Source organism: Pipra filicauda, unplaced genomic scaffold (assembly GCF_003945595.2).
Source record: "Pipra filicauda isolate LSUMZ 115617 unplaced genomic scaffold, ASM394559v2 scaffold80_size11013439_pilon, whole genome shotgun sequence".
In the NCBI taxonomy this organism is placed as follows: Eukaryota; Metazoa; Chordata; class Aves; order Passeriformes; family Pipridae; genus Pipra; species Pipra filicauda.
In genome coordinates, this window is record NW_024104987.1 from 10897993 (window position 1) to 10923964 (window position 25972).

General features: G+C 52.4%; 2 protein-coding genes across 8 annotated transcripts in view; one reads left to right on the top strand and one right to left on the bottom strand.

Annotated features, from left to right (window-relative positions):
• MYH10 (myosin heavy chain 10) overlaps positions 1–16139 on the top strand; it is a 99346-nt gene extending 83207 nt beyond the window's left edge. For 2 of the 4 annotated variants that reach the window (XM_027742271.2, XM_027742272.2), the window contains 16 exons: positions 291–503; positions 602–746; positions 1796–2002; positions 2991–3095; positions 4172–4324; positions 4645–4893; positions 5434–5646; positions 6700–6912; positions 8094–8255; positions 8897–9025; positions 10244–10332; positions 10888–11011; positions 11097–11305; positions 12344–12452; positions 12694–12866; positions 14443–16139. In XM_027742271.2, coding sequence (XP_027598072.1) covers positions 291–503; positions 602–746; positions 1796–2002; positions 2991–3095; positions 4172–4324; positions 4645–4893; positions 5434–5646; positions 6700–6912; positions 8094–8255; positions 8897–9025; positions 10244–10332; positions 10888–11011; positions 11097–11305; positions 12344–12452; positions 12694–12866; positions 14443–14587 — 2638 coding nt within the window. In that variant the 3' untranslated portion in view covers positions 14588–16139. The remainder of the gene's footprint in view (positions 1–290; positions 504–601; positions 747–1795; positions 2003–2990; positions 3096–4171; positions 4325–4644; positions 4894–5433; positions 5647–6699; positions 6913–8093; positions 8256–8896; positions 9026–10243; positions 10333–10887; positions 11012–11096; positions 11306–12343; positions 12453–12693; positions 12867–14442) is intronic. The other 2 variants (XM_027742273.2, XM_027742274.2) reach the window with 1 other exon arrangement.
• A 1454-nt stretch (positions 16140–17593) lies between these two features.
• Positions 17594–25972, bottom strand: part of NDEL1 (nudE neurodevelopment protein 1 like 1) — a 28064-nt gene continuing 19685 nt past the window's right edge. For all 4 annotated transcript variants that reach the window (XM_027742275.2, XM_027742279.2, XM_039390239.1 and 1 more), the window contains exon 9: positions 17594–19075. In XM_027742275.2, the coding sequence (XP_027598076.1) occupies positions 18988–19075 (88 nt within the window). In that variant the 3' untranslated portion in view covers positions 17594–18987. The remainder of the gene's footprint in view (positions 19076–25972) is intronic.

Below are 25972 nucleotides of genomic sequence, written 5' to 3' on the forward strand. Positions count from 1 at the left end.
AACAGTGGGATTTTATCCATAATATCTGTTATCTATCCCTGGAAGTGTCCAAGGCCAGGTTGGACAGGGCTTGGAGCAGCCTGGGCTAGTGGAAGGTGTCCCTGCCCATGGAGGGAGTGCATTGGAGTTTGATGATCTTTAAGGTCCCTTAACCCAAATCATTCTGGGATTTTTTAGAAGGTCTGTTTTGTTCTAATGGAAAATTTAAGTTCTCGTTTATGTAGATAATTTAAATAGATTGTTCTGAGAGTAGATGAAATACCATTAATTGTTGTGCCACTATTTACCAGAGGTGATGAAGAAGCAGTTCAGAAGAACAATGCACTGAAAGTGATAAGAGAGTTGCAGGCCCAAATTGCAGAACTGCAGGAGGACCTGGAGTCTGAGAAGGCCTCACGCAACAAGGCAGAAAAGCAGAAAAGAGATTTAAGTGAAGAGTTGGAGGCTTTAAAAACTGAACTGGAAGATACTTTGGATACCACTGCAGCACAGCAGGAGCTGAGGTAGGAGCACGTGTCTGTGTAAGAAGGCACCACTGAAATTCATCTTTAAAAAAAGACTGAAATGCTGATTTTTTGCTAACCCTTGGTGCTTCCTCTAGGACAAAACGTGAGCAGGAGGTGGCTGAACTGAAGAAAGCAATCGAAGAGGAAACCAAAAACCACGAAGCACAGATCCAGGAGATCAGGCAGAGGCATGCCACTGCCCTGGAAGAGCTCTCTGAGCAACTGGAACAGGCCAAAAGGGTGAGAAGAAAAGGAATTTTCTGCTTCAGGACTTTTTATAAAAGTACCAAAGGTGGTGTGGTCCCTTCCATGATACCTGCAGAGCTGAGTTGTCTTCTAAACATGCATCACAATTGCACCTGGATGAGATTTATCCTGCTGGTTTGACAATATTGCAGCTGTCAGACAGTCTTGGCACACGTGGATCACACAGCTCCTACTCATGGAGCTTGAGTGTCTTGTTCAGAAGTACAGTTATTCCAACTCTGCCAAAAAAAGAAGTGTCTAGTTTGTGAAATTATAGTTTAGGTCAGTCACAAATGTATGTGGACAGTTCATATCCTGGAATAATATTTTTTATGTTGGGAATACTTCACAAGCTTCATTAGTATTTTAAACTGAGAAATGTAGCAGTTAAACTCTTGATTTTCACCAGCTTTATTCACCTGAAGATCTCATGCATGCCTTCTGCTCCTTATTCATTAAATATTGTCAATGAGAGCATAAAAAAATGGAGAAATACCCTGCAATCTGAACAAAGGGTCCTGTGACAAGATGATGTCAGTTCTGGGGATATAGAAAGAATCACACTTAAACATCCCGTGTGCCAGTTATTACTTTTTAGAAAAGGTTTTTGACAAATGTCAGTGCAGTGCTGAGAAGTTCTTTGTTCTGCACTTCCAGGCTGCTCTGCCTACTCAAATCAGGGCAGCTTTGGTTCATATCTTCCCTTTTATTTCTGTGAGATGAGCCATGCTGAGCTGGTAATGGGCACATTCCTTCCCACTTACAGAGCTGCTAAAACAGTCATTTTACAGCCCTCAAATCCCATCTCATATCTCCTGGTCCTCGCTGGTACCTGTGATGGGTGAGAGCAGAATAACTTGCATTAACTCATCTTTGGCTGACACAGAGAGAATGTTTCATGGCAGCATTTTAAACACTCCCTCTGCTTACAACTTGCTGAGCACTTAATTTGTCTTTGAACTCGTAAACCTGAGTTGCAGAACGATTTTTAGCAGGAAATAGTCACCTGTAACAAAGGATTGAATCTCTTTTGTCTTTCCTAGTTCAAAGCAAACCTCGAAAAAAACAAGCAAGGCCTCGAGTCCGACAACAAGGAGCTGGCCTGTGAAGTGAAGGTGCTGCAGCAGGTCAAGGCAGAGTCTGAACACAAGAGGAAGAAACTTGATGCTCAGGTCCAAGAGCTGACTGCAAAGGTCACAGAAGGGGAAAGGCTCAGGGTGGAGCTGGCAGAGAAAGCAAACAAACTGCAGGTAAGGAAGTCCTAAACTGCTGCAAAACAGGCAAGAAGGTAAAAGCTGTAACCATGTGCAGAAATGACCTGTAGGGGACATGGGAGGTCACCTCAGTCACGGACTTGAGGTGCCTCGAAGTGGTGATGTGCCTCAGGTGGAGAGAGCTGGGCAACTCTGATGTTAATCCTGAACTTTCTGGGCTGTGTGAGAGTTGAAGTGGCTTTTAAATGGCTTCCATCCCAGAGAGCAAGTCCTGTGGGAAGCCCAGCTGCTGACAGCTTGCCTACGAGTTTTTTACTCGTGGAATTGAGTAGATTGAGCTGAGCTTTTCCATAGGTATAACCAAAAATGTACTGATTGATGGTGGCCACAGGTTTGCTTTTGTGCTTCAGAGTTGGGAGCTTGGCAGGTAGAGGTTGCAAGTACAGGCCCAGTTTCCTGGGAAATGGAGAAAACAGGCAAAATTGAGCCATGGCTGACATTTAAACCACAGCAATGTGTACTTTAGGTAAATCCAGCTAAAGTACTTCAAAAGGAGAATGGCCCAGTTCTCTTTGGAGGAAGGTTTCAAGCTGTCTCTCACTGTATATAAAAGTAGCATAGCCTAAAATACTAAGACTTGGCACCTGGCAGTAACCTTTTCTCTTGCAGTGATGTTTTAAACCCAGCTGCCACCCTGGTAATCCCTGGATTAATGATTTCATAAAATATATGGTCCTAGAATTAAAAATAGCATTGAAGAATGAATGCAGGTATCAGAATGTGCTGTGCTAAGTAGCTGAACCTAATAAGTCTTGTTTTGTTGTACCACTTCAGTTCAAGACTGACATTCAACTTGAAGTTTCTAGCCAGACTTCAGTGTTTTTAGCTGGTTATCCCTCTGTTTTGGGATCTGTTGTTGTCTTGCCATGCCTGGAATTTGTTGAGGTTTTGTGTTCTGCATTTCCAGCTCCCAGTGGGCTTTGAGTCAGTGCTCACTGTTACCTTTACACTGCTTGCTTTGCAGAATGAGCTGGATAATGTCTCCAGTCTCCTGGAGGAAGCAGAGAAGAAAGGCATTAAGTTTGCCAAGGATGCTGCCAGTTTGGAGTCTCAGCTTCAGGATACCCAGGTGTGTGTTCAGCAAAGCTTGAACTTGGCACTGGAGCTTTGTTCCTCAGGGAAATGCTGCCTGCTAACAGAAAATACATTTTCATTCATGGTTTGGAAAGTCCCATGGGTAGAAGCTGCATTTCCTGTTAAGTCAAGTGAAATGTGATGTATAATGATGGCTCAGCTACATGTGGAACCGATTTTTCATTACCTGGGCTTCACTCCCTGATAGCTGGTAGCCTTTCAGTTTCTCTCTTATATCTAAGTCTGTGTGGGAGACAAGAAACAAATAAAATACCCCTTTCCAAGTAGAATGTTAATGTCAATAATATTCTTGGGGTATATGGAAGACATGAGGACCAATACCCTGGGTCTTATACAGGGTAGAAGTTCTTACTGTTTAAGTTCAAACTGTCAGGTTTGGGTTCTGAATTTTAAAAATTCAGCTTTCTGCAGGTATTTATCACTTCTGTATACTCTGTTCTCCCTGTATAAAAGTGGCCACTTAACTACAAAACTCCTGAATACTGTTAATCACAATTGGAGAGGTCTACAAGGAGCAGGATGGGGGACAGGGGACGGGATGGTGGTTACACCTTCCATGAGTTTTTGCTGTGGCAGAAGTTTCCACTGCCACGTTACAGCTGCCTGTAAACTGACCTTTATATTTAAACAATGCAGAAAAACTTGGAAGCATGGTGCCATTGCAGAATTTGCTGCTATATATTCTTCCCAGGTGTTTTAAAACAGGTACTCTATGTGCTTGTCTGAAAGAAGAAAAATATATTTTGAAGGTGCTTTCTGTGCTCGTCCCTTTAAAGACAGAAAAATTAATTTATAGCACAGCCCCTGGCATGGATTCCCTGGTCAGAAATATGCTTTATAAAGGTTTCAGTGTGCCCCAAATGGATGATCAGTGTCTTTTTGAAAACCCAAATTACAGATGTCGTCATAAGCTTGTCCTTGTACCAAAATCTGTGAGAAAAATAATCAAACCTGAAACTCTCCATCTACAATCCCAGAGGTTTCAAGTACCAGCTCCTGACAGTTATCACACTGTGAGCAGGCTGAACTCTGACTGTGCCTGTGTTACAGGAGCTGCTTCAGGAGGAAACCCGCCAGAAACTCAACCTCAGCAGCAGGATAAGGCAGCTGGAAGAGGAGAAGAACAATCTGCAAGAGCAGCAGGAAGAGGAAGAGGAGGCCAGAAAGAACTTGGAGAAACAGATGCTGGCCTTGCAGTCACAGGTGAGCTGCTGTGAGTGGCAGGACTTGTGTCAGGCCTGCACACCCCAGGTGAGATGAATTGGGGTCCCACACCTTCAGGAAGCACACCATGTAACACACACGTGCTAGACCACATTTGGGAATAAAATATCCTGTGGTCTTTCTCCATTGCAATAATGAGTACAATGACCTGCAGTGGGCAGGACTTTGCCCTGCTCCCAGTTTTTGTGTTCCTTCAGCTTCCAGTGACATCTGTTCCTGGTTTTGCACTTTGGACCCTATGCCTTTCTCTCCCTCTTGTGATGCCCTGAGGGACATTCCTTTCTTGTATTAAATTTCAGCTGGCTGATGCCAAGAAAAAGGTAGACGATGACTTGGGAACCATTGAAGGCTTGGAGGAAACCAAGAAGAAGTTGTTGAAGGACATGGAGTCCTTAAGCCAGCGCCTGGAGGAGAAGGCACTGGCTTATGACAAACTGGAGAAGACAAAGAACCGCTTGCAGCAGGAGCTGGATGACCTGATGGTGGATCTGGATCATCAACGCCAGATTGTCTCTAACCTGGAGAAAAAGCAGAAGAAGTTTGATCAGGTACTGCAGTTCCCTGCCATCTTGCTGCTTTCCATGATTTTTAAATGGCATCTTGTTTTTATTGTCACTGAGCCTTGTATAAAGAAGGGTTTGACTGCTGTGGTTATTGATAAATCTTTGGTGAGCAGTTGGCCTTTGTTAAGAGTAACTTGTCACTTCCAGTTTCAGTGAGTTAAACACCATCTTTGAGACTTGTTAGATCCAGTAATAAGCTCCTCCTGTACAAAAAGGAAATTATATTGGAACAAAACCTTACGAATATTATAATCCCTTAAGACAGACTAAGAAAGGATCTGAAGACTGAAAGATGGAAATAATATGAAACTTATTTAGTCTTGATTAGTAGCTTGCTCTCCTCCTTTAATCCCAGAGTAGCTGTAGCTGTTTTCTTACCGGCACTTAGATCAAGACTGAGAGACTAGACAGCTTCTGGAGGCCAGTTAAACTTAGAGCATTAACCACTCATTTAGTGAAACACCTGAGGCAGGAAGGACCTGATTACAGAGCTTAAGAGATGGATTAATTGTTTCTTCTGTTCAGATGCTGGCAGAAGAAAAGAACATTTCTGCCAGATATGCAGAGGAAAGGGATCGTGCTGAGGCAGAAGCAAGGGAGAAGGAAACCAAAGCACTGTCTCTGGCTCGGGCCTTGGAGGAAGCCGTGGAAGCCAAGGAAGAGTTTGAAAGACAGAACAAGCAGCTGCGTGCAGATATGGAAGATTTAATGAGCTCTAAAGATGATGTGGGCAAAAATGTGAGTATGTTTGCACACCCTGTTCTGTTACAAACCTCATACTGGGAACAACACGGGAAAACTCCCTGGCTGGGGAAGTGTGTGTGACACAAGGACAGTCATTCCAAAGGTGACTTATGGCCCAAAATGCTGAGGAATTAATGCTCAGAGTAAGGGGGTGATCCTTATTAGCATCAGGCCTCTTCAGAAGTTGTATTCTCACCCTCTGCATGAAGGATTCCAAATGTGAGTTTTTGGATAAATGGAGCTGGGACTGTGGCCAGATGTAAGTGGTTACATGTTGCTGCTGTCATAGATGGAGGGGCAGCCACTTCATCATTTTCATGTTGGTGGGGGTATTTTTTCATATGTTAGTGAGGGATAATGAGGATTTCTGTTACCTTTGGTCAAGCTGAGTTCCAGGCCATGGTTGAATCAAAGGCAGGACAGAACTGACCCTTCAGTGTCCTCCCTCCTCCACCCGCTGAGGCAGCAAAGGCCGCCCGACCTTCGCTGAGGGCCTTTGCTGCCCTCCCCCTGTTACAGCCCCACAGCATTGTCTCCTCCAGGAACCAGGTTTACACTTCTAACAGGCCTGTTACACCTGGGTAAGGGGAGTGTGTCTGCACTGAGACAGCACTGGGTGTGAGCGAGGCCTCTGCTTCACCCCAGACCCCGTGCAGTGGTTAAGCCTTGCTTGGTGCTGCGAGCTGAGCTCAGGTGCAAGTGGGTGGCTCAGGTCAGGTTCCTGCTCCACCAGCCTCATCAGGTCTGCACAGCAAGCCTGGCCACTGCCCACGGTGGCTGGTGGCACCTGCACTGGGTTTAAGGGCTTGCCTGGCTTACTTTTATTCACTCCTCTTTCTGCAGCACTGCACAGTTCACCTGCACAGATGTTTCTTGGGTTCTCTAATACAGACTTAGAGATGCTGCTCTGCCTGTTCTGATTCATTGCCCAACCTAGAGCATCACAAAATACACTGCACTGAGTTCATACAGTGACTTGTTCTGCTGTTAGAAATTGCTGATTTGAGGTACCTGAAGGAGAGGGTCTGACCAGTGTTTGTCACTTAGGTCCATGAGCTGGAGAAGTCAAAGAGAACCTTGGAGCAACAGGTGGAAGAGATGAGAACTCAGCTTGAGGAACTGGAAGATGAACTGCAGGCCACAGAAGATGCCAAGCTGCGTTTGGAGGTGAACATGCAAGCTATGAAAGCCCAGTTTGACAGAGATCTGCAAGCCAGAGATGAACAGAATGAAGAGAAAAAGAGGATGCTGGTGAAACAAGTACGTCTGTTTTACTGTGCTTCGTGGTCAGGAGGGGGTGAGGGTCTTTTGCCAAAGCTCTGTGCCTTCTGTGCTACCAGAAAAATAAAACTCTTTGTTTAAAGATTCCATCCTTTAAGAAATCCCAAGCCCTGATGTTAACAAACCATAGAATAGTTCTTGCTGAGGGTTGGCCACTCTTTGTGTCAGGCTGCTGGTGGCCTCCAAAACCACTCCCTGGGCAGGCAGAGGTTTGGCTGTTGCTGTCTGGGTGTATATCAAGGACAAGGGTATTGCACTTTCAAGCCAGTCTTTTGATGTCCAGGAACAAGTACATGTATGCTGAGATAGATTCAGAAACTGTAATTAAGTGAACAGTTTCCTATATGAAAATTGTGGCAGAGCTTCCAGTTGTGCTAGACTTGAGAATTCTAATAACACAGAGGCCAGAAGAGACTCAAGAAATTACTTTAGAATGTCATCCTTGTAGGAGAAGATAGTTCTAAATTAACATTAAGTGCTGAGGAATAAAACACACAATATTTCAAGGTTTATCACAAGAAAACAAAAATATCCAGTTACTGAGAATCACCAATCTAAGGGTGTAAACATTGCCTGGAGAGCTTTTGAAGTTCACAGTTGCTTTTATCCTGCACTGGACAAGAGCTCCTGAGCCTGCACAAGGAGGATTGCCTTCAAAACAAAATATATTCTTTCATGTTGGTAACCTGTTTTATTTTTGTATAGACTTGGCTCAGTCTGTGTTCACTTGCTGCCTACACTCACTTTTGTTACGTTTTGGGAAAAGTTGTTGGTGTATAAATGCCAGTAGCACAACTATTCAAAGGGAATGGTTTTATTGTTTTCTTGAGAAAATGAGGTGATTTTATATTTTAGTTTCCATCAGAATTAGTAGCATCTGCCCTAGAGCCACCCCTACTGGTGGGTGGGTGTGCTGGGCAAGGGGCTGGAATGGAAATACTTCAGGTGCTGAGTTTTACCTTTGGTTTTCCACTTGGCCACTTCAGATATCTCTGCTTCCAGTTTGGGGATTTGGTCTTGCCATCTGCAGTGCCTTCCGTGGCCTTTTCCCGTGGAGTGCTGTTACCCCTGCTCTGTCCAGGCCCCTTGGAGTCCCCAGCCCCTGGTTTAGGGTTGTTTGCTCCTGCAGGACTGAGCCTGTTCCATCCTTGGTCCCTCAGGTGCGGGAGCTGGAGGCGGAGCTGGAGGACGAGCGGAAGCAGCGGGCGCTGGCTGTGGCTGCCAAGAAGAAACTGGAGATGGATCTGAAGGACCTGGAGGGGCAGATAGAGGCTGCAAACAAGGCTCGGGATGAAGCCATCAAACAGCTGAGGAAGCTCCAGGTGGGCACATTGGATAATGGAGCTGTTTCCTGTCCTGGGACACGGCCCAGGGTGTCGCTTTTCATTCAGTGCATCTGGAGCTTGAAGGCAAAAGGAGAATCAGACTCCAGGGATGTGTCAAAGGGTATCTGGCCTGGATTTGTCCCCTGCTCAAAACTCCTCTCGTCCTTTTATAGAATCCTAGAATGGTTTGGGTTGGAAGGGACCTTAAAGCTCATCTTGTTCCAAACCCCTCTGCCACAGGCAGAAACACTTTTCCCATCCCTGGAAGTGTCCAAGGCCAGGTTGGACGGGGCTTGGAGCAACCTGGGCTAGTGCAAGGTGTCTCTGCCCATGGCAGGGGGTGGCACTGGATGGGCTTTGAGGTCCATTCCAGCCCAGGCCATTCTAAGATTCCACTCTGATTCTGTGAAATGAGGTGAAGTCTTAAGAATGTGATATTTCTGGCAAGGAATTGAGGGATGGAAAGATGAGAAAATGAAGTTTTCCTGTGAACATAAGAACTGGAAATGCCTTCAAGTGGAATGAAGCCACTTTGAGAGGAAGGCCTTATAACTTGAAGGCTAAAGTGCTTCAGAGCTACTAACAGATGTTCTGATTGTCCTAGTGCAGCTTTTCCTTACCCTGCTTTCCAACTGCAGGCTCAGATGAAGGACTACCAGCGGGAGCTGGAAGAGGCCCGTGCATCCAGGGATGAGATCTTTGCCCAGTCCAAAGAGAGTGAAAAGAAGCTCAAGGGTCTTGAAGCAGAAATACTCCAACTCCAAGAGGTGAGCTTGAAATCTGAGATTTGTTTTTCTTGCTAGATCAGAGACTAAAAAAAAGTAAAAATCAATCCAGTGAGTTGAACAGAGAAATGGGCCAGGAGAACTCTCTTGTTCCCCTTGCTCCAAGTCATCAGTGAAGTCCTTACAGCTTTGTAGGAATCATTTTAGGAGACTGGACTGAAAAGTTGCAGTAGCAGGAAAACTTTACTACTGCTTAAACACAGTTGAGGCTTCTCTGCAATTTGGCAGGTGTTTCTGAGAGTCTCTGAAAGATGCAGTGCACAGTGTCAGGACTGGAACTGATTACTGGAAATTAAAATTTATTATTGGAGTTGTATAAAACCCAAAAAATCTCTCTAGTATCTCAGTGGACCATTAGAGTATGTGGAGGTTTATCCCTCTGCCCTCTCAGGTCCTAATCCCTTTCTCTCACAGACATATTTGCCCTCATCATTGACAATTTCTGCAGAGCTCCACATCTTGTTACCTCTCTCTGATCTCCCCCCATTTCTCTCCCTGGTCTGCCACAAGGTCAGACATCAGCAGGGTTGCCTTGTGCCTCTCTTTTGTCTGAATGAGCTACAGGTCAAAGCTTGAAGTGGTTGCCCAGGTTCACTACACTGTCATTGGGGTCTATTTGAGACAACCCACCACCCACTGGAGCTTCTCCAGGTGGACTTTGTGGCCTTCAGACAATCAGTCAGGCATTTAATTGTCCTCCTTAGCAAATGCTTGGGTGTTTCTGCCACTTGATGCAGATTTATAATATGAGGTTCACTGCTGTTTATACTGTTGTGCTGAAGCTTTTTGGTTTTTACTCTTTCCTTGTATTCTTGCTGTGTGCTCTGTAAGATCCTAAACCATTTGTTACCTTAGTGCCCACTTTACACTGAATGTGGCTGTTAGAGCATTGCCAGGGTGCTTTTTCCTGCTGCTGAGGGCTTGAATCTGATCTTCAAAGATTTCTTTCCTTTGCTGTGTATGGGAAACATTTCAGGGATGGGGAGAAGTAACTGCACTGCAGTCAGATGGCAGTGGGGGGCCTGGAATGTCAAGCTGGTGTATCCTGACTTCCGCAGCTGTTGCTTCTGCTTATCCATTAAAATCCCTCAGGGATATCCCACTTCACAGCATCTCCTGGAAGTTATTATAAGGCTGAATGGTTTACAGAAGATTTGAGATTCCTGAGGCTGTAATGGATGTTTTGCTAACCCTTCCCAGGAGTTTGCTGCGTCGGAGCGAGCCCGTCGGCACGCGGAGCAGGAGCGGGACGAGCTGGCGGATGAGATCGCGAACAGCGCTTCGGGAAAGTGAGTCAGCAACTGCAGAGCTGCAGGAACAGCAACCCTGCTCTGAGGGCTCACAAGTGCTGTACTGCCAGGCTGCAGGATAAAAACTCCTCCTTGTGATGAAGAGAGTTACTGACACAGTTGCTTCTCCTGACAACTTGTGTTTAAAGTATCAGAAGCGAGGGGAGCCCTCAGAGCAGCCCCCGGCTTCCTCAGGAGGGACAACACTGAGCTCTGCTCACTGTGACCAGGGACAGGACCCTGGGAACGGCTGGAGCTGTGTCAGGGCAGGCTCAGGTTGGATCTCAGCAAAAGGTTCTTCCCCCAGAGGCTGGTTGGGCACTGCCCAGGCTCCCCAGGGCAGTGGGCACAGCCCCAAGGCTGCCAGAGCTCCAGGAGGGTTTGGACAACAATCTGAGGGACAGAGTGGGATTGTTGGGGTGTCTGTGCAGGGCCAGGAGTTGGACTGAATGATCTTTGTGGGTCCTTCCAACTCAGGAGATTCCATGACTCTAAATAAACTGCCCAGTAGCTCTGTTGGCTCTGAACACGTGCTGACCCCGCTCCCCTCTCCAGGTCAGCGCTGCTGGACGAGAAGCGCCGGCTGGAAGCTCGGATTGCTCAGCTGGAGGAGGAGCTGGAGGAGGAGCAGAGCAACATGGAGCTGCTCAACGAGCGCTTCCGAAAGACCACGCTGCAGGTGACCCTGGGGTGGCAGTGTGGGTTGGGTGGGCAGCTCAGGGGAGGCTCTGGTGGCACCGAGTGACCCTGTGTTCCCCTGGAAGGTGGACACGCTCAACTCGGAGCTGGCCGGGGAGCGCAGCGCGGCCCAGAAGAGCGAGAACGCCCGGCAGCAGCTGGAGAGGCAGAACAAGGAGCTGAAGGCCAAGCTGCAGGAGCTGGAGGGCTCTGTGAAGTCCAAATTCAAGGCAACAATTTCCACCCTAGAAGCCAAGATTGCACAGCTCGAAGAACAGCTTGAGCAGGAAGCCAAGTAAGGGATAAAATCTGGTTTTCCTGTGTCAGTTGAATGCCTGAAACTCCCATGCCTGAACTTTCTGTAGGACTGAGATGTGAATTCAGAGCACAGGTTTATTGTCTGGAAACTGCTGCTTAGGAGACACCCCTTAACAAGGCAGCTGTAAAGTAGCTGGGCTTGAAAGTTTCAGAATCAATTTGCTTCCTAACAGCTGAATGAACCCTGGGACATGTTGGGTGATGTCCCAGGAGCCACAAGGTGCTGCAGCAATTACTTGAGACGAGATGAAATGTCCCCTTGAGACCCCATGTCTCTTGGTTAGAGGAACAGCTTAGGTGCGACAGTTTGAGTTGAGATGAATCCTCTGCTCTCCAGAAATCTTTCTGCAGGGAATTATCCATCCTTGCAATCCTGCTTCTCAAAATTAATTTTTTTTAGCTGGCTTCTCTCCAAATCTGCAGGTGAGGGCTGTCCTGCCACCACCTGTGTTCTTTCTGGGCTCTGCAGCAGAACCATGTTATTGATTAGCAGTAACTTTGAAGTTTCTTTGTCCAATGTCCTTATGAAGGCACCCTCTGAGCCCTCTTTCCATGGAACAGCATCACCCCAGGGCTAAGGCTTTGTGCCCTGAGAGCTGCAGGAGTAATGGGTACAAATTGAAAGGGGAAATGTAGGAGAGATATTAAGAAGAAATGCTTTACTGTACAGGTGGTGAGGCCCTGGCACAGGTTGCCCAGAGAAGCTGTGGCTGCCCCATCCCTGGAAGTATTCAAAGCCAAGTTGGATAAGGCCTTGAGGAACCTGGTCTAGTGGAAAGTGTCCCTGCCCATGGCAGAGGGTCTTGGGTTTAAATGATCTTTATAGTCCATTCTAACTCCTTAACATTCTGTGCTCCCAGCCTGGCACTCCAGCACTGGGTCCGTCCCACTGCTGGTGCCAGGCACGTTCAGAGGACTCTGGTACCAGTTACACAACAGGAGCCTTCAGGAAGGACAGAACTTGTATTCCCAGCCTTCAAGTGCTGGGACAAATGATGGCTTTTGGTTATTCCAGGGAAAGAGCAGCTGCCAACAAGCTGGTCCGGCGCACGGAGAAGAAGCTGAAGGAGGTGTTCATGCAGGTGGAGGACGAGCGTCGCCACGCAGACCAGTACAAGGAGCAGGTGGGTGGGGGCTGTTCCTCTGAACAGGCCAATAAAACCTCCTTTGGGTAGGAAGGGCTTGTGAAGAATTGTAATGACAATATCTGAGGGAATCTACCTTGGTGACTAAACCAGGCCCGGGAGCTCCGGGGTGTTCCCAGCTCAGGGGTCCAGGCTGAGCCTGCAGTGAGGCTGGTGGTGGGGAGAGGTCATGGGGGGCAGCTTTCTGGTGTGATCCCAAGTACTTGGCTTGGTGTTTCAGATGGAAAAGGCCAATGCCAGGATGAAGCAGCTCAAGAGGCAGCTGGAGGAGGCAGAGGAAGAGGCCACTCGGGCCAACGCGTCCCGGCGCAAACTGCAGCGGGAGCTGGACGACGCCACGGAGGCCAACGAGGGGCTGAGCAGGGAGGTCAGCACCCTCAAAAACAGGCTAAGGTGAGTGCCAGCAGGGAGTCATCCCAGCCCTTGGCAGCCCACAGGCTCATCCTTGGGGAGCACCCAGCTGGGGAACTGTAGGAGCACAGGGAATAGGTCAGACTGGAGCCTGCTGGGAACTGGGGACTGAGCCTGGTGAAGCTGCCACAGCACAGGGATGTTCCTGACAGCTCTTGAGCTCAAACTCTTTGGAGTTTATGTTGGCAGCTTCCCTGGGTCTCTGCAGGTAAATGTGACAGAGAACGTGGCTCAGTTGTGCTTCTCTAGGGGCTGGTACCGATCCTGTTTTTCCTGGCCTGCACTGGTGGGAGTGTTGCAGCAGTTCCTGTGAGAGCAGGTCTCTGGGGTCAGGGTGTGTGTCAGGGACAGGGGGAGGCAGCAGGGCTGAGGCAGCTGCAGCTCACAGGCCACGTCAGGAGGCACAGAGGGGCTGAGCTGCTGGGCCTGGCTCAAGGGTGCTGAGCTGAGCTGAGCTTCACTAAGCAGCTGTTGGAGTTTTTGAGAGAACCCACTCTCTTCATTGCTTGGTCTGTGCTTGGTGCTCCTACAGAGACAGCATTTTAAATTATTTGGGACTTGCAAAACTAAGGTGATGGCATAAACCAAGCAGGAATGCCAGAGGTGTTGGAGCACACTGTGCTGGCTCCTGGGACAGGGGAGAGGTTTGAGACTCCCTGTGGAAATTTTCCCCTTGGGTGACCTGGTGCTGAGCTGCCACATTCCTGTGGGGTTGAGCAGGGAGGGCTGCCAGGGTGACCTTACTGTGACCTTTCAGTACCTGAAGGGGCTCCAAGAGAGCTGCAGAGGGACTTTGGACAAGGGCCTGCAGGGACAGGACAAGGGGAAATGGATTTAAATTGACAGAGAGCAGAGTTAGATGGGATGTTGGGAAGGATTTCTTCCCTGTGAGGGTGGGGAGGCCCTGGCACAGGTTGCCCAGAGAAGCTGTGGCTGCCCCATCCCTGGAAGTGTCCAAGGCCAGGTTGGACAGGGCTTGGAGCAACCTGGACTAGGGAAGAGCCTTGATTTGAAGGCGTGTGAGGACACTGAGGGCACTTGGTGTGTTCAGCTGGAGAAGGGGAGGTGGACTGTAGGGAGACCTCAGTGCAGTTCCACCTTCCTGGGCAGGGGCAGAGGAGGGGCAGGGACTGAGCTCTGCTCTGGGGGGACCAGGGACAGCAGCCAGGGGAAGGCTGGAGCTGTGTCAGGGCAGGCTCAGGTTGGATCTCAGCCAAAGGTTCTTCCCCCAGAGGGTGGTTGGGCACTGCCCAGGCTCCCCAGGGCAGTGGGCACAGCCCCAAGGCTGCCAGAGCTCCAGGAGGGTTTGGCTGATCCTCTGGGGCACAGGGGGTGACTCTTGGGGATGGGCCTGTGCAGGGCTGAGGGTTGGACTGGATGATCCTTGTGGGTCCTTTCCAACTCAGCATATCCTGGGATTCTTCAGTAGAAGGTGTCCCTGCCCATGGCAGGGGGTGGGAGGAGATGACCTTTGAGGTCCCATCCAACCCCAACCACTGTGGGATGACCGTGGGCCGGGCAGGACCCCCCAGCAATCCCTGCCTGCTGTGCTTTGCAGGAGGGGGGGACCCATCACCTTCTCCTCGAGCCGCTCGGGGCGGCGGCAGCTGCACATCGAGGGGGCCTCCCTGGAGCTGTCGGACGACGACGCCGAGAGCAAAGGCAGCGACGTGAACGAGGCGCCGCCCGCCCCCGCCGAGTAGAGCCCCCCCTTTGCATGCAGAGACCTCTCCAGCCCCGCCGGCAGGAGCACAGGACTGTCCTGCCCACCGAACTGCCTTGTGGCCCCAAACCTGCCTTACGACCCGTCGGCATGTGCTACAAGGCTCCTTATCATAGGTCAACCATGTCTTAAGGCTCTCCAGCCTCACCACACTGTACCCTGCTTCAGATATAGGTACAACTGCTTTTTTTATATATAGCGAACAACCGGGATCGTCTCTGTTCAGTGCATCTCTTTTTCCAGATAACTCATTGTAAAGCCATTTTCTAAAAGCATCATGTGAAGGATGAAACTTTTTTTTATCAATCCAGAACCGTCATTCCCAGCGGGTGGGTGGCCGGGACAGACCCCTTGCCATGGCTATGCATGCCTTGTGTCCAGCATCCTTCCAGGCTCCCGGGCTCGCCGGCCCCTGGCTGGGCTGAGTCTCTTGGATCAGTGAAGACCAAACCGCACCTGTATCTTTTCTTTTCTCCTCCTTGTTGTGATCCGCACACAATCCGTGAGTGAACTGTGAAACGGCCTTGGGAAGTGTTAGAGGGAAGTGTAGGGATGAGTGAGTAGTGTCCAGTTTTTTAACCTGCAATACCATTTGAAGTGTTCTCAGCACCTGCTCCATCCGTTCGTGTTCATGCAGTCCAGGCACACCCAGGTGGGTCCCCGTCCCCCTGTACAGACCCGTGAGCTCAGAGCCCTCCCTGTAGATATCCAGGCTCCTTTAATGTGAACACCAGTGGGAATTAAACACACAACACAGGCAAAGCTAATTTATTAACGTGAGGCTGAGCCAGGCCGTGGCCAGGCCGTGGAGCCGAGTGGCTGCACGTGCAGGAGGCTCTGGGACCCCCTGGCAGCCCCCTGGGAGTGCTGCGGGCCCGGGGGGTTTGTGGGGGCCGGGGCTCCCGAGGTGGATGGATGGATGTTGCCTGCCTACGAGTTAACATGCCAGTGGATGTGAATCCTTTTTTTTTTGTTGTTGTTTTGTTGTTGTTTTTTTTTTTTTTTATTTTGAGCAGTATTACAGTGAGTAGTTAGCGTTCTTTTTGTTGAAATAGCTGAAAACTGACATTACAGAAAGTGCCTTAGACACTACAGTACTAAGACAACGTTACATATATAATTTGCCTATATAACAATGATTTAATGTATTAATTTTGACTGTGCTTCATATCATGTACCTCTCTAGTCCAAGTGGTATTATTGATATTAGTGACAATGAATCAGTGTTAACTAGGAAACTTCCTCTGCCACATGCTCAAAACCCATGGATTTCCCTTTTTTTGGTTCAAAGCTTTAACATCTGTCGCGAAGGTTTTGTTGTGTGTGTTTGGATATTTTTAATCAAACTGGCTGTTGACCACCAGGCGTCTGACTGCAAATATCTTGTTTTCTTGTATACCCATATTTCTAGACAATGATTTTTGTAAGACAATAAATTTATTCATTCTAGATGCGGCCGCCTGCTCTGTTTACTTACTGGAAGAGCTCTCCCGAGGCTGGCATAGACCTTAATAAACGAGATATGACTGGAAGCTGCCTTTTCCCTTTTTCCTGTTTTATTTGCTTGGGGTTTTTTTTCCTTTTATTTTGAACTAAATAACAGCATCAATGGCTGGGTCAGAGCTGAGCCTTTGAAATGCCACTGGAGCACAAAGGGAGCTCAGGGCACGGGCACGGCCCCCCCTTCTGCCTTCAGCAGGGTCTGGGCTCTGTCCAGGGCAGTTTTGGGGGGTCCTGGGGTGCAGAACCTGCCTCAGGTGAAGGCAGAGCTGGGGCAGGAGGGAGGGGCAGCTGAGGCCAAGGGGGGCAGAGCTGCAGGGGCTGGTCCTGGGTGGGGGCTCATGGCTGGGTCTGGGACCAGGGTGGGCCCCAGGGAGGGGAGTGGGTTAAAAACACGCTGAGGGAATGAGTAGATTTGGGGGGGCTGTGGGGGCAGCTGGAAGGGGCAGGGGGGGCTGCTGCTCCCACCCTTCCCATGGTACCTGTAGTTCCAGCAGCCTGACTGGGCCCCTGGGAGCCTCCCAGTGTGGAGGGACTGCTGGGGAAGGGCTGGTCCCAGGCACGAGCTCCTGGAACCCGAGTCAGTCCTGGGCACCTTTTCCTCAGGTGCTCCTTCCCCTCCCCGGCTGCTGGGGAGGGAGCAGGGGCTGAGGGAAGGAGCAGGGGCCGAGGGAGGGAGCAGGGGCTGAGGGAAGGCTTTCCCTGCCTCTGGCAGGGCTGCAGGAGAGAACGAGGCACTCTGAGCTGGGCACTGCAAGGGGGCACTGCAGGGAGGGTGACCCTGCTCCCCTCAGGGCACTGCCCCCGGGAGGGAACTGGGCCTGGATCGGTTCAGGAAGCTCTGGAAGGAGCTTCCCAGGAGGAACAGGATGTGCTGTCCAATGTGTCCGTAGGGGTTCAGGGCCAGCCTGGGCAGTGCCCCGACCCTGGGGCGGGCAGGGGGAGAACTGCCCCGGGCCGGGGCTCCAGCGCCGTGTCCCGGGAGCGCCGGGGATGGAGCCGATCCCGGGCTGGAGCCGATCCCGGCGGCCTGGGAGCGGCAGCACCGGCCCGTGTGTCCGGCACAGCCGCAGGGGCAGGGCCGGGGCCGCAGCTGGGAGGGGATGGAGCTCCCCGGGAAGGGCCCCAGAGCAGCTCTTCTGCAGAGGAAACATCTTCCAGGGGCTCCAAGGAGACAAAAATCCCCGGCTGGCAGCTGGAGATCCAACACTTCCCAAGGTTCCTCCCCAAATTAAATATTGACCCCACCGTGTTCCACTGCACCACTGGGGAATGCAGTGCCGGCAGCAGAGGCTGTGGGACAGGTGATTGCTCAGCCCCAGCTCCAGCAGTGGCCGTTCCCATGCGCCCAAATTGAGCTATGGAGCAACATTCCCAAGGGAAGGGGCGTGGGATAACGGGAGCACCTCAGCACTGGCCCCTTCCCTGCACTTGGCAAAAAACCCTACAGGGACAAAATAGAGCCACAGCCACCAGTTCTGCAAAATCCACTGATTCCACATTAAAAGAACTTTATTTTTGGAAGATTACTCTCATTTGTTTTCATTTTTTCGAAACCACATCATGGCTGTGGCACCAGGGTGGAACGGTACATCCTACAGAAACATGCCAGAGAGAGGCTGAATAAATAAAGCTACAAAGCCCAAGTTATGTACAAAGACCTCAGGCAAAGGTATTATGTTTACAAATCTATGTACAATAAAACAAATGTAAACAGTCAAATGCAGCAGAGGATGCACAGGAAGGAAGGACCATACAAACCCTAAGGGCAAAGGGGCACATCCCACCTCCACTGCGGGGCCAGTGGTTTTAATCAGCGCTCGTAACTAAACCCCCTGGGAGCTGCAGAGCCCCTGAACGTGCTGGACCAGCCCAGAACAGGGAGTTCAGCACCCCCAGCTCCACCCCGGCTCCCTTTGCTGGTTCAGGCTGAAAACCCACCGACCCCGAGGCACATGGACAGAGAAATCCCACAAACGTGTCGTCTCAAGGACCCACAAGGTCCCCCAGTCGCCCGACGCTGTCACAGAACCTGCAGGGGACACTGGACACTCCGGTCCTACACGGGGCAGAGCAGGGGGGTGACGGTCACGGGGGCTGGGGGCTCATGGGCAGTGGGGCAGCTGCAGCAGGGGCTCCCTAACGCTCTCCTGGAGCTGCTGTGGAGCTCTGAGGGGGGAAGGCCGGGCCAGTGGGGCAGGTCCAGGGGACACCTGAGGGCACAGCACCCGGACACGGCCCTGCCCAGGGGCAGGGGCCGCAGGAGAACAGCTCAGCCCTGCCAGCTCCCCCCAGGGCATCTGGGGGAGCTCGTGACAGTCACCCCTCTGTGCCACCACCTCCCTGCCCCCGAGGAGCCCGGCCCTGCTGTGTGTGCCCACCTGTGCCACCGGGATGGGCTCCTCCAGCCCTGCGGGCTCCAACACAGTCACTGGGGCAGCCGGGACTGAGACACCCCCCAGGAGCCACTTCCCAGGTGCCAACGCCCCAAGTGCCATCGCCCACCCTCCCCCAGGGCCTCTTTCCAGGGGTCTGAGCCTTCCCGGGAGGGCAGAGCTGCAGGGACGGGGGAGCCTGGAGGAGGAGCGGCCAGTGCTCGAGTCAGACAGAGCAGAGAGGAAGCAAAGGGCCGAGGGCTGGGGAGCAGGACTCGTGTGTGCCCCCAAACACAGCCCTGGGAGTGGCAGCTCGTGGGGCACAGAACGTCCACTACAGCGACAGAGAAAACAAACTGTATTGACGGGACGGGGAGGGCCGTGAGCTCGGGGTCTCCTCTCGGGGTCATGTTCCAGCGGGGTGGGAAGGGGGAGGAATCGGGAGCAGTTCTTCTCTTCTGGGCTGAGAAAAGCAAACACAAGTCCAAGCGCTCCCCCCCGCGGCTCATACGCTCAGGGGGAGCATTCCCGGCGCCGAGGACGGTCGGGAGGCTCCCAGCCCGGGGGGCCCTTGGTCAAAGCCGTTCACTGCCCTGGAAACGACAAGAGAGACGCGTCAGGGGAGGAGCAGCACAGGGACAGGGCACTGCTCACCTCCCCCTCACCGGCAGCTGGAAAACCCACACCTCTCCTCCCTCTCATCCCTGGCAGCCCGGGGAGAGCAGGAGCAGGGCCAGGATATGACCGGGACAAGGGTCCCACCTCCAGGGATGTGCTGGAGTAGGGATGTGCTGGGGACGGGACCAGCCCGGCAGGACAAGTGGCTCCTGCCCAGACCCTGACCCCTCGGGGGTTCTGTGGGTCCGTGCAGCTCAAGGGCCAGGGTCAGCAGCTCTCAGGCTTGTTCCCACCACCAGCTCCCTGTCCCTGTCCCTTCCCTGGCACTCAGTGCCCGGAGTGGGCAGAGGCTCCTGAGGAAGGCACAGTCCCGGGCCTGTGTCACCACGGGCTGTGCCCCAGGGCTGGGGCTGGTGCCACCTCTGTCCCCGTGTCCCACTGGGATGCAGCAGCAGCTCTGGGACCCTCCACCCCCGGGATCCAGGGGCTCCCCCCTCCCCCAGGCTGCTGCTGGAGGTGTGGAAACCTGATTGCTGGTGGGCTGGGAGAGCAGTGGGTGGGTCTGACAGCTCTGCCATCTCTGCTCTGTGCTGGCTGACAGACCTGTCCAGGGTCTCCACCCTCTGAGCTCCCCCCAGCCCAGACACCAGCACTGGTGTCCATCCCTGGATCAGCACTTCCACCCCACTGCTGTCCTAAACCAGCACCCTGCTCTCATGTGGGGTCTGGGGGGGAACCCTCACACCCCTGAAGGGCAGGGCAGGTCCTGCCTCGATGTCTCACCCTGCAGCACTGTCCCCAGTGTCCCCAGCTCTGCCTGGGCTACCAGCACCCCAGAAGGTGCCACTGGGATGTGTCCTGGCAGAGCTGTTTGTGCAGGGACACTTCAGGAGACAGCCTGGGCTGCAGGGGAAAGGGAGCAGGAAAAGCAGTGTGAGGGCTCTGCTGATGGGGGACAAGCCCTCCTGGGAGTGGGAGGCTCCAGGCTGAACCTGGAAGGCCACATCCTGCTCGATGCCACTGCTGCCTCAGGGACTCATGGCAGTGACCCCAGGGCAGGGCAGGGCTGTTCACAGCATCACACACTGCTTTGGGTTGGAAGGGACCTTAAAGGCCACTCAGTTCCAACCCCCTGCCATGGGCAGGGACACCTTCCACCAGCCCAGGTTGCTCCAAGCCCCATCCAACCTGGCCTTGGACACTTCCAGGGATGGGGCAGCCACAGCTTCTCTGGGCAACCTGTGCCAGGGCCTCCCCACCCTCACAGGGAACAATTTCTTCCCAATATCCCATCTAACCCTCCCTCTGGCAGTTTGAAGCCATTCCCACGCTCCCTTTAGCACAGCACACCATTCCCATGCAGCTGATGTTCCCTGCTAACCTTGCTCCTCCTGGGTCAGGGACACAAACCCTTCCAGCACAGCCAGGAGGGTGCTGCCAGCACAGGGGCAGTTCCCAAATCCTCCCAGAACAGCAGGTGAAGAGCTAAAAGCCCACTGCTTGCTAGCAAGGACAGATTCACACCCCGAGCCAGGCTGCTCTTGTTCCTCTCTGGCTGGAACATCCACATCCCAGCACCAGATCAGAGCAGGGAGAAACCCCCTTTCTCACCTCCTCCTCACTCAGCTGGAAACTTCAGCTCCCATTTGAGTGTTGCTTTGCTACAATTCCAAGGCAAACCCCTCCCTGCCTGCAGTGAAGAGTTGCTGGAGAGGCTGGGGGACAAATGTATTTCCCTGTTCCTGTTTGGATGAAGGGCACAGAGCCAACCTGATCCCAACATGACTCTGCAAATGAGTTACCAGCTGGAAAACACCTCTGCCAAGTAGGACAGGGAGAAAAAACCCACCACAGAAAAGCCAACACCAAACAGGTTAAAATGTCCGTGTGGAAAGGGCTGGAGAACAGTGGCAGCCACCAGCAGGAGCTGGGAAGTGTTTGAGGGGTGATGGTAAAGCTCCGTGGATTTGCCACATTCCCTGCACTAAATGCAGAGCCACCCTGGGACTGGCAGGCCCTGGGCCAGTGCCTGGGGCTACAGCTCAGCCAGGCCAGCACTGGCAGCTCCTGCCATGGCACGGTGGGATGGGCAGCTGGGCAGGGCCACTGGTCCCCTCCAAGCCCCCAGCAGGTGCCACCAGGTCCTTGTGGTGCCCCCCAGCCCAGGCAGGAGGGGACACGTCCCCACAGGGCTCAGGCCCTGGCACGTCACTGCCCTCTGCACCAGCCACTGCCTCCACAGCCCCCTGCCACCTCTGTGCCCCTGTCACCCCGTGCCCCTAGCACCCCCATGTCCCTGTCACCTCCCTCTGCCACCCCCATGTCCCTAGGCACCTCTGTGTCCCTGCCAGCCCTCTGTGTCCCTGCCAGCCCTCTGACCCTGCCACCCCATGCCCCTGGCCCTCCCACATCCCTGTCACCCTTGTGTCCCCCTCAAACACTGCTGGGTTTCAGGCCCAGCTGCTCCCAAACTGTGCCCCTGGGACACCTTCCTGTCCCTCCTGGCTCGGCAGGTGCTTCTCCCTCTGGGTGGTGACACTTCTCTGCCCCCTCAGCTCCTGCACAGGGATGTGTTTCACAGCTTGGGTGCCTCTCCCACCTCCAGAGGCTCCCAAACAAGCCATGAAGGCACCAGAGGATCAGCACAGACACAATCACAGAATCATGGACTGGTTTGGGTTGGAAGGGACCTTGAAGATCACCCATGGGCAGGGACACCTTCCACTAGCCCAGGTTGCCACACAGACATGATCAGATGCCACACAGACATTCCAGAACCCTGCTTAAGTCACAAATAATCCAGTGATGCCCTACACAAGAAGGGCACAGAGCCCCCGAGCAGGGCCAGGCCAGCAAGGGCTGTGAGCACCGAGTGTCCCCAGTGTCCCCCAGCACGGGGTGTGGAGAGCTCCCAGCACTGCCCTGCACACAGAAACCTCTCTGCTGAAGGTGGGAAAGGTAAAAACCCCATTTAGAAGCCTTTTGAGGTTTCTCCATTGTTTGCTAATTAAAAAATGAAAGCAGGAAGGCAGCTCCCCCCAGGAGCCTCTTGCCTGCACGGCTCAGCACATCCCACCAGTCCAAACCTGCTCTGGGTGCAGAAATAAAGGTAAAGCAGCAGCTTGGATGTGCTGGGGCACAGCAAAAGGCACCAACCAGCAGCAGCAACTGGGGGATACTGGAAGCTGGCACTGGGACTGAGCTTAGGGAGGTCTTACCCAGCCTTGGATTTCTGGTGGCAACATGAAAACACACAAAAAAAGGGAAAGAAATCGGCATTGTTGCAGTGAGAACCAGAGTGAAAGGGAAGTAAAACACCTTAAACAGAGCAGCTGTTAAAAATAACCAATAAAATGTCCTGTCTGAGCTCCCAGAGCTGGGAAGAGAAGCCCCTGTGCTTGGTCTCCAAGGTCTCAGATGGGAGGAGCTGCACAGAGACTTGCCTTCAGGGATTAACCCCAACCTGGTCCCTCTCCTGCTTCTCCCCCATCCCTGTCCCTCAGACCCACCCCAGCACACTCTGTGATGTGCCCTTGCTCTGGGCTTCCCAAGAAACCAGGTTCCAGTGCTCCAAACAGAGGCAGAAGCAGCTGGAAATGCCCCTGCAGGGTTCCTGGTGGATGTCTCTGACTGCCTGTCCCTACAGGACCGTGGGCTCTGTGCCCATCTCCAGCCACAGTCTCTGCCCTCATTGCTAATGACAGATTTTGACTCATTAAACAGCATTTCAAGCTGTTTTGTACTTGGCATCTGATCTCCAAGGCTCCCTCAACTCCAAGTATCCAACAAAACCTCAGCAGAAGGTTCTCCTGGAGCTGAACAGCCCGGCCTGGAGGGTGAATGGAGCTGGTCAAAGCACACTCGGAGAGCAGAGCCACAAGAAAACCGAGGAAAAGTGAGTTTTGAGGGAGGTCAGGGCTCTAACACACATCTCCTCCTCTCCTGGGCAGCAGCAACAGCACCAGGAGGTTGAGGAACACCCAGCAGAGATGTGAGAGGAGGAGGAGGAGACTGGCAGGAACCTGCCCTTGTTGATAGCACAGGGAACCCTCCACACTTCCTCCAGAGGCAGGGAAGGGACACCAGCCTGGCCTTTGTCACTGCAGGTGGGGCCTGTGAGCCCTGTGTGCAGGACCCCCATCCCCAGAGGCCTGGACCTGCCCAGCCTTGTGGCACATCTGTGCTTCCAGCTGCTTCCTGCTGCTTCCAACTGCTTCCTGCTGCTTCCAACTGCTTCCTGCTGCTTCCAACTGCTTCCTGCTGCTTCCTGCTGCTTCCTGCTGCTTCCAACTGCTTCCTGCTGCTTCCTGCTGCTTCCTGCTGCCTCCTGCTGCTTCCAACCACCAGGGCTGTGCTGGGCAGGGCTGCTGACACTGAGCAGGGGCAGTGCTGTCCCTCCCCACACTGTCCTCCCCCTCTCCAGCCCTTGTTTGCCTTCCCTTCAGCCAGAAGCACATCACCCACACATCAACAAGTCCAGAGCCACAAAATGCTGAAGGAAAACCACAACCAGAGGGCAAACTTTGAAGATGAACTCCATCAAGAGCAGCAACACTTCCCTCTGTGTCCCTGCTGTGCCCAGTTCAATCAGAATCATGCAGGTACTTGAAGTATTAATTAGATCAAGAAAGCAGCAGCACTCAGGCTTATGTTTGCAACAGGTCACAGCAGCAGAGAGGTTTATTTAAAGTCAGGAGAAGGAGAGATTACAGCCTTGGGCTTTGATCAGGGCCTATTAGTGTGTGACACTAAGAACTACCTCGTGCAGTTAGCAGAGCCCAGCTCTGCCCCCCAAGCCCCAGGTTACAGCACATGCAGCAGATCAGTGCAAATGAATTCATTTACCCATGACCAAGGTGGGGAATATGACCTTTTCACGCCTAGTGGAGAGAAAGGGAAAGTTTATGTACGCAAAAAAGACATTCCTGAGCATAACCCTGGGGCAAAGCAAAGGTGTTAAACTGAACCTCAGCAAACCTTTGACCTCTGCTTGGGGAGACCCTGCTCTGCACGGGCACATTACAGGATTACTCACCTGAGTCAGCCACAGTTCCCCCTTTTCCAGGGAAACTTTTTATAGGGTGGACCAGGGACCCAAAGAAGAGCCAGAATTCCCAGCCTGGTGTACACAGAGCAGGGCTGTGGGTAACACATACACCCACTTGCTTCATGGCACTGCTGCAAGTGTGCAAGAATCTCCTCACACTCAAACTGCAGCTTGTTTTATTAAAACAAAGCCCAACTGATCCAGATAAATAACTAAGAACAAACATCAACTCCGAGGGCTTTGGCATTCAAGAGTGCAGGAAGGGGAACAAGGAGTTAATGCCCTGAGGAACAAGGACCCCAGTGCCAGGACTCTGCAGGGCCCTTCATGGCCAGAGCTGTTTTGTTCCCAAACTGGACTGACTTTAATAACCAATTAAGAACAATTACAACAGCAAAAAGCCCAAATATCCATCCAAGAACATCTCCAGGTGCTGTTCTGCCATTCCCTGGCACCTGGACAGAAGCAGCACGTTCCTGAAGGAACAAGTCTGCAGGAAACTCATCTTACACTCGACACTGGGGAGTTGGAATAAAGTAGGGAAGTCCTGACTCTTCCAATTCTCCAGCAAAGCTCTGGAGCAAGCCCTGCTGTCGTCCCCTGTAGCACTGCTGCCCTGTTCCAGCTCCTGCCCAGCTCCACTCTGAGGGCAAAGAGCAAAGAGCAGGGGCTTTACAAGAGCTGGAGACTCCTCCAACGCTTTAACCAGCAAAATGGCAGAGGAAGGGAAGCAAACAGAGCTGTAAGGATGGGGCTGAGGTACCTCTGCCCCAACCCCAGCACCCAACAACTGTCTGCTCTTCAGGCAGAGGCTGCAGGTTGGGTCACATTTACAACCACGTGAGGCTGGGTCAGGGTCCAGCAGCACTCAGGGGCAGGGAGGAGAGTGCATGGGAGGGAAGGAGAGGGGAGGGAAGGGCAGAGGGAAGGGCAGGGCTCCCCTCAGCCCCTCGTGCCCACCCAGCATGGCCTGAGCTCAGCCACTGCCCTGCTGGGCCCCACGGGCTGACCCCACGTGGGGACAGCTCAGTGCAGCCCCCAGTGACACAGTGACACAGAGCAGGAGCTGCACACACTGCCAGCACCTCAGGGCACAGCTGGGACACCCAGGGGAGCAGGAGCCAGTGGGAGGGACAGCCCTGGGCCACCCACCCTGCTGGGCCAGCACACGGGGGTGCAGAGGACAAGGACAAGCTACTGCTTTCCAAAATCTGAGCACTGAGTGCAGAATTCACCCCTCAGAAAGGGTGAGCTCTGACCAGCACAACACTTGTGGGTGTTTCTCCATTTGTGCATAGAACCTTCTCCTAATTACTTTCTACCCTTCCTCTTTGGGTGTGGACGTTTTCCAGCTGAACTGTCTGCAGTATTGCTGTTTATACAGGAAAGAGGATCCCAAATCTTCAAAGGTGAGGGAAAAAATATGGCAAAACTCCGTGGAGCAGAGGTATCACCACCCTGCACACACACCAAGGCACAGCCCAGAAGGAACACAACACCCTGTCCCCCCTCCTGCAGGCCCAGCAGTGCAGGGAGCTGCAATGCTGCTAACACTGATCTCATGCTCCAGGGAATCCAGTTCACTTTTTTTTTTATTTTTTTCTTCCAATTCAAGGAGTGTGGCTTGGCCAGTGAGGAACTGGCAGAAAAGGAGAGGAAGGGGACGAAGGACTGCTTTGAGTGCTACCAAAGGTCTGGGCTGCCGTAAGCAGGACTAACCCAGACATACCTGTGTGGCTTAACTGATTATCTTGCAGGGTCTCCAGCAACTTGCACATGAGCCCATCAGTCATTTCCACCCCTTTTCCTGCCCAACAACACCCAC